This window comes from Cervus canadensis, chromosome 1, assembly GCF_019320065.1.
Source record: "Cervus canadensis isolate Bull #8, Minnesota chromosome 1, ASM1932006v1, whole genome shotgun sequence".
NCBI classification, from domain to species: domain Eukaryota; kingdom Metazoa; phylum Chordata; class Mammalia; order Artiodactyla; family Cervidae; genus Cervus; species Cervus canadensis.
In genome coordinates, this window is record NC_057386.1 from 18,622,038 (window position 1) to 18,628,037 (window position 6,000).

The 6,000-nt window shown below is 54.3% G+C and overlaps 1 protein-coding gene across 2 annotated transcripts; it reads right to left on the reverse strand.

The window, feature by feature from the left end:
- Positions 1-552: 552 nt before the first annotated feature.
- On the reverse strand, positions 553-5,532 carry G6PC3 (glucose-6-phosphatase catalytic subunit 3). 2 transcript variants are annotated; one of them, XM_043467340.1, is made up of 6 exons: positions 5,064-5,532; positions 2,557-2,663; positions 2,058-2,148; positions 1,751-1,869; positions 1,430-1,571; positions 553-1,212 (listed from the first exon to the last, which is right to left on the reverse strand). In XM_043467340.1, exons 1-6 carry the CDS (start codon positions 5,279-5,281, stop codon positions 849-851), a joined length of 1,041 nt encoding a protein of 346 aa, XP_043323275.1. In that variant the 5' UTR covers positions 5,282-5,532; the 3' UTR covers positions 553-848. The 2 variants fall into 2 exon arrangements, with proteins under 2 accessions (XP_043323275.1, XP_043323286.1); XM_043467351.1 differs by lacking the exon at positions 1,751-1,869.
- Positions 5,533-6,000: the final 468 nt, after the last annotated feature.

Consider the following 6,000-nt stretch of genomic DNA (forward strand, 5'->3'; position numbering starts at 1 on the left):
TTGTTAGTGTGTTCTAGATTTTCCTGGGGTGTGGGGCTGAGCCCCAGCTCTGGGCCCCTTCCCCTCCCTCTTCCCACGGCCTGTCTGGTTCTCATGTAAACCCACTCCCAGCTTTGTCTCCCTGGACATAGATTTCAGTTAAGTATCCTGTAACCTGTTACACTGTGTGTCCTTGTGGAAATAAACTTGTTTCTGGCAGTGCCTTCTGGGGCCAATGTCTCTGTTCTCTGGGCTTCCTACTCTTTTCTCCAGTCCCTGGACTAACCAATTTAGGAAACAAGAGGCTGGGGTGGGAGGGAGTGGGATCTCTGTCCTGTAGATTAAAGAACAAGGTTTCCCTGAACATAGCCACAGCATCTCCTGGGACCTCTGTGTGGCCGAGGTGGTGGTGGTAGGAAGGGGGCCCAAGGCTAAAGGGCTGGCTTTTCCTTCTGCCTCTCAGCCTCTGTGGGCACAAGGTTGGAGTGGGTGCAGAACAAGCGGTCTGGCAAGGGTTGCCCTGCATGCGCATAGCCAAGTCCAGTGGAGATGTTCACGGAGGCAAGAGAGGAGTCCAGAGGTGTGGAAGGGCTTTATTGGGGCTGCTCCGAGCCCCTCACAGTGTTACAGAAACCCATTGTTCTCACTGTTGCCTTTGCTCTTTGGGGACTTGGGAGGGAAGGCAGGAGGACCTTCCTGGGAGAGAAAAGGCCCCTCTTGGGGCTGAGAGCAGGTAGTGGGAGAAGTAGAAAACTCAACATGAGCAGGGCCCGCTGGGGGCTGGAAGTGGACGGAGCCGCCTCCCAAGGATGGAGGTCACAGAGCCTGGGCTTCGTGAGAGGGGAGGTGGGTGTAGGAGGCACCTAGAGTCAGGAAGAGCGGATGGGCGGTGCATCCTGGGCACTGAACGTGTGCACCAGCCAGGGTACAAGGGCCAGGACCAGGCATGGCCAGAGGGTGTGCTTGAGGAAATTGAAGATGTAGAAAAGGCTGATCTGAGGCGGGTAGCCCAGCCAGTTCAGGGGGCCCAGCAACCCCATGGCCAGCACAAGGCAGGCTAGTTTCTGGCCATATCCCAGGTGTGCCCGCCGTACCTGGGCATAGCAGGGAGAGTGTAGAGCGATGCCCAGACCCAGGGCGGCCCCTGAGTCGCGGCTCAGGGAGGCAAAGGGCCGGCTGTCCAAGTGCACCCACTCAGGCCGCTCACACCACTTAGAGGCTAGGTTGATGGACCTGTGGAGAGCAAGAGTCTTTGCCAGGAGAGATAATCCCCTGGGACCCAGAGGGCTGATGGCTTTCTATCCCTTTGGGGGCTACCGCCATGTTCAGGAGACTGTATGTGAACTGGCAACGTGTCCTATTTAACAACAGCGAACCAGAGAGCCACCAGGCCAGATACAGGGGAGGCAGGACAGGCCCCTACTTACCCAAGCTTCAAAGCAGAACTTACCAAGAAAGATCCAGGCCCAGTGTAAAGAGGGTCCAGTAGATGAGGCTGGCACCCAGCAAGAGGGCCAGAGAGGTCAATCCATAGAAACTTAGCTCCCGCTCCATGGGCACCTGGGGGGTCATCAGCCAGCCCAGGACAGCACCTAGGGAAGCAGGGTGACAGCAGCTTCAAGGAGTTTGGGGATATGACCCTCACCCCGAACAGCAGGGTAGTTTGTCAGAAGGGGGACTTGGGGTTGGCCGTACAATGGGAAGATCATACACTGGTCCTCCCACTGTCAATGGCACCCTCTGGGTCCACCCCGTTGCCCCAGTTGCTCACCAGTTATTAAGCCAGCCAACACCTGGTGAGGGAAATGTGCTAAGAGGAAGACCCGGGATAAGCCGACCGCCAGCAGGAAGGTGCAATAAGCCAAGCTAGGAATCACCCTCACCCAGCGGCTAAAAAGAAGAGAAGCAGATGGTTCACAAGATGTCCATGCACTGCTGGGCTTCCCTGAGCACTCAGGCACTTGGACCAAATAACCTGGGGTCCCCAGAACTCCAGCTCCCAGGCCACCCTGCTGTGGGGCTTTTGGGTCCAGGGTACCATCACTCCACTCCCACTGGTGGGCGATGCCAAGGTGTACCTGTGGGCCCGAGTGGCCATCTGGGAAGAGATGGCTGTCATTATGGGCCAGAGGGCTGCTCCTGTGATCATACAGTGTCCAGAAGGGCTGCCTGCCGGGGGATTCAGAAATTCAGTTCATGGTGGGAGCTGAGTTTGGTGGGAGCCCAGGTGCACCTGGTGATAGCTCAACACAGCTGCCTCCCTGTGGCCACGAGAGAGCCTTCCTCCAGCATTGCCCATAGCTCCCTCTGCCCTGAAGCCTTCTCCCCACCCCCAGCCTGCAGTCACTGCTCTCAGACTTCTACCCTGACAACTTGGCTCTAGTTGATACAAGGTGAGCAACTGGCACACTGGCATGGGCGTTTTTCTCCTACAATTCTTCCCTGGGTTTCTTTATTTTCTGGCCCAGTAACTAGGAGACTAGGCCTCTGATGATTAGGTGGTCCTGGCTGAAAAGTACTATCGAACACTCACCAAACCCTAACCATATTGGGCAAGGGAGGTATGGGGCTTCTCACCTGGGCCAGTTTCACAAGAAGAGGGGAATTGGTGAACCTGGGCTGGAGCTTGGCTGTAGTACCCAGACTCATGGACCCACCAAAAGGGCCTGTCTCCAAACAGAAACCTAGAAGAGAGCAGATGCCACTATACATATATACATACATACACACACACACACACACAAATGCCAGGAGAATGGGGGTGAGGCAGATGGACACCTGGAATACTCCGAAGGGCTTATAGGGTGGAGTCAGAGAGGATATCTGATTCTGGGTCACTGCCTTGCCACGGTTTTTTACCTTGGAACAGGAGAAAATGTGCATTTTTTTAAAAAGTGATAAGGAGGCAAGAGATTGTGGTGTGCGTGGGCGTGCTCTGAGATGCTCAAAAGTCCCTTTCTTATCCCTCCCACTGCAAGGCCAGCTCTGCTCTTGTCATTTATAGACAGCTCGGGACCTGACTCTCCCTCTCCTTCCCAAACCCTCATTCACTCTGCTGCTTCTCTTTTCGCCATTTCCCAAATTCCAGGCTCAGTTACTTAGGAAAGTCTCTCATGTTTGAAAATAGTAGTGGGGGCGGGGCTTCCCTGGTGGTCCAGGGGCTAAGACTCTACACACTCAATGCAGGGGGTCCAGGTATAATCCCTGGTTAGGGAACTAGATCCCCCATGCTGCAACTAACAGTGTGCGTGCTGCAACTAAAGATACTATGTGCCACAACTAGGACCTGACACAGCCAACTAATAAATAAAACAAATGTAAGAAAAGGGGGAGGGACTTCCCTGGTGGTCCAGTGGTTAAGAATCCACCTTCCAACACAGGGTATGTGGGTCTGATCCCTGGTTGGGGAATTAAGATCCCACATGCTGCAGGGCAACTAAGCCCATGTGCTGCAACGACTGAACCCACGCGCCGCAGCAAGAGAAGCCTGAGCATCCCCTAAGGAGAAGCCCATATGCTTTAACTAGAGAAAGCCCATGCGCCACAATTAAGAGCCCCCACGCCACAATGAAGACCCTGAGCGGCCAAAATAATAAATAAATAAAGTCCTTCTATTGAAGAAAACAAAAACAAACCAGAGGTGGGGAATGCACAGGGAAGCTGAGGGAGAATAAAGAAGACAAAACAGTTCAAAATCCCCTGGCTTAGCTAAGTGCTTCGCTGGACCCTGGAAAACACACAGCAGACTAAGAGGCTGCTGTGGCCAGAAAGAGAAAAGGTTGGCAGAACAGCAGAGATGCTGGCTAGGAAGCCAAGGGCTGGGAAAGGAGGTACAGAAGGGACCTGCCTCTCCCCGCCAAAAACTGAGCGTGGTTCACACACCAGATGCTCAACACATACTTAGGAAATGAACAGGGGCTTTGCCATGTGGGAATCAATGGTCTTAGGGGAACAGGACGAGACAGGAAGGCTGATACAGACTCCGAGGGAGGACAGCACAAAGCAAAGGGCAACTCAGTAGGAAGGAAATGATTAGACAACTGCTTTACCGTTTATAGCAGGGATGAAGCCCTGGTAGAGAGAAGTGGAAGGAAAGGTATTTGGTTTTTCACCAAGTCATTCTAGCCCATTCAAGTGTCTCCTATGAAACTCCCTTCCCTCCCTCAGGCTGGCAATATGGCAATAGATGGTGAGGTGAGGAGAGGTGCAGTTGCACGCCCAGCAGGAAGTATAGCTCCCTTCTGCACCCAAGAGAACAGGTGGCACAAAGAGATAAGCCCCAAGGGCCCTACCCACTTGCCTGGGATTCCTGGCTTCTAAGTCTGTGTCAGAGCCTACTAGTGAATGAAGGTGAAAAGGGAGAAGAGAAAGTGTTCCCTAAAAGGCAAAGCTTAAGCCCCAGTGCTTTTTGAAATTTACTGTGCACACGAACCACTTGGGGTCCTTGCTAAAATGTAGATAATGATTCAGGAGCTCCCACCTGGAGCCTGAGATTCTGCATTTCCAGCAAGTTTTCAAATGCTCCTTATGTTGCTGGCCATGGCCCGGTGACCACACCTTAACTTGGAAGCCTTTTCTGTCCTGAGCAGCCAGTGTTGAAGCCTGGCACAAAGCAAGCTTCTTAAAAACTCTATCAAAGAAATGAATGAAGAAATGAATCAAAGAGTGAGTTGAGAAGCAGGACTTTCTGCTACTTAAGTCACCATTGATGTTTTTTAAAAATACAGATTCCCAGGCTCTCCCCTGGAGTTTTAAAATCAGTATGTCTGGGGTGGGATGGGATATTTGCATTTTAAACACGCCCCCTTAAGTGATTTATCTCATCAGGCCCGTTAAACACTAGTCTAATGATTAGGATGGGGACTCTGAGGTCTGAGTCCAAGATGCACAAGGATGCTCAAAGAGGAAAAGTCAGTGGCCATGGGGTAGGGGTGGGGAGGTCTTAAGGTTCCCTGGGGGTGGGGTTAGGGGTGGAGCGGGGAGCCAGGCCTTTGAGGCAGTTTCTGAGAGGAATCAGGGTCTGCACAAGGCTCAGGGCCCTTGGAGGTGGGGGACCAGGCCGCCGGAGGGCTTCGCTGTCTCACCACTTGAAGACGAGGTTGAGCCACTCGGTGATGAGGCTGATCCAGAGTACCGCAATGCCCACCCGGCGAGACGCATAGTAGGCCGCAGGGAAGTAGAACAGAAAGAGGCTCTTGGGGTCGCCCAGAAAGGTGACCCAGAGCCACACGTTCTCCAACCAGGGCAGCTGGTTCTGCAGCGCCTCGGCCATCGCGATGCCCGCGCCCAGCGTGGACTCCATGGCGACTCCCAGGCTGGTCCGGCCAGGGTTTGATGTAGGGCGGAAGCCGAGGAGTCCAGGAGACGAGGAAACTGCTACTCACTGCCCTGCAGAGCCCACCCTTCGGAACCGAGGCCCCGCCCCCTGGTGGTGACCAGTGAAAACCCCGCCCTCGGCCCCGCCCCTCGCAGCCCTGGGCTCGCGCGAGCCGGGCCTCCTGCCGGTACCGTTTCCTCCTGCGCTCTTCCCAGCCCTTCCTCTCTACTGGGCAGCGTAGAGGACAAATCTTTTCAAAGGCGTTTCCGCAGAGCCCCACGTGGCTGCTATTGCCGGCACGTGGACGTAGGGCGTAGAGGCGGCTCTTGCTGCTCTTCCGGGTCATGGGACAAACTAACGTGAGGCTCGGCGGTGCGTCCAGGCTCCGTCCTTTGCTGCTGTGAAGACGGGCATGTAATATCCAGAGCTAGGATTCCTTCCGGACCAGACTTTTCTCCTCCAGTACCGCTGCCCTCCAAAGATATTTGGAGATGTCTTGGAGAGAAGGCTAGAGACAACCCCTGCTCCGGGAAGCCAGGCATCCCCGGTCGGCGCTGAAGTGGGACCCTAAATTTGCACACACAGGTGGCTAAGCCGGTCCACAGTTTCCTCCTCCAGTCCAAGACTTTCCTGCTTGAATTCATCCGCTGTTGATTTGGTGGCCGACAGATCAGCCTCTTGATTTTGAGGGGTCGTCCCTAAAG

Coding starts and splice junctions, on each gene's coding strand:
- G6PC3 (XM_043467340.1), bottom strand. CDS start 5,281: ATGGAGTCCACGCTGGGCGCGGGCATCGCGATGGCCGAGGCGCTGCAG. Junction 2,149..2,556: donor TTCTTGTGAAACTGGCCCAG/GTGAGAAGCCCC, acceptor ATCCCCCGGCAG/GCAGCCCTTCTGGACACTGT. Junction 1,870..2,057: donor ATGGCCACTCGGGCCCACAG/GTACACCTTGGC, acceptor TCTTCTTTTTAG/CCGCTGGGTGAGGGTGATTC.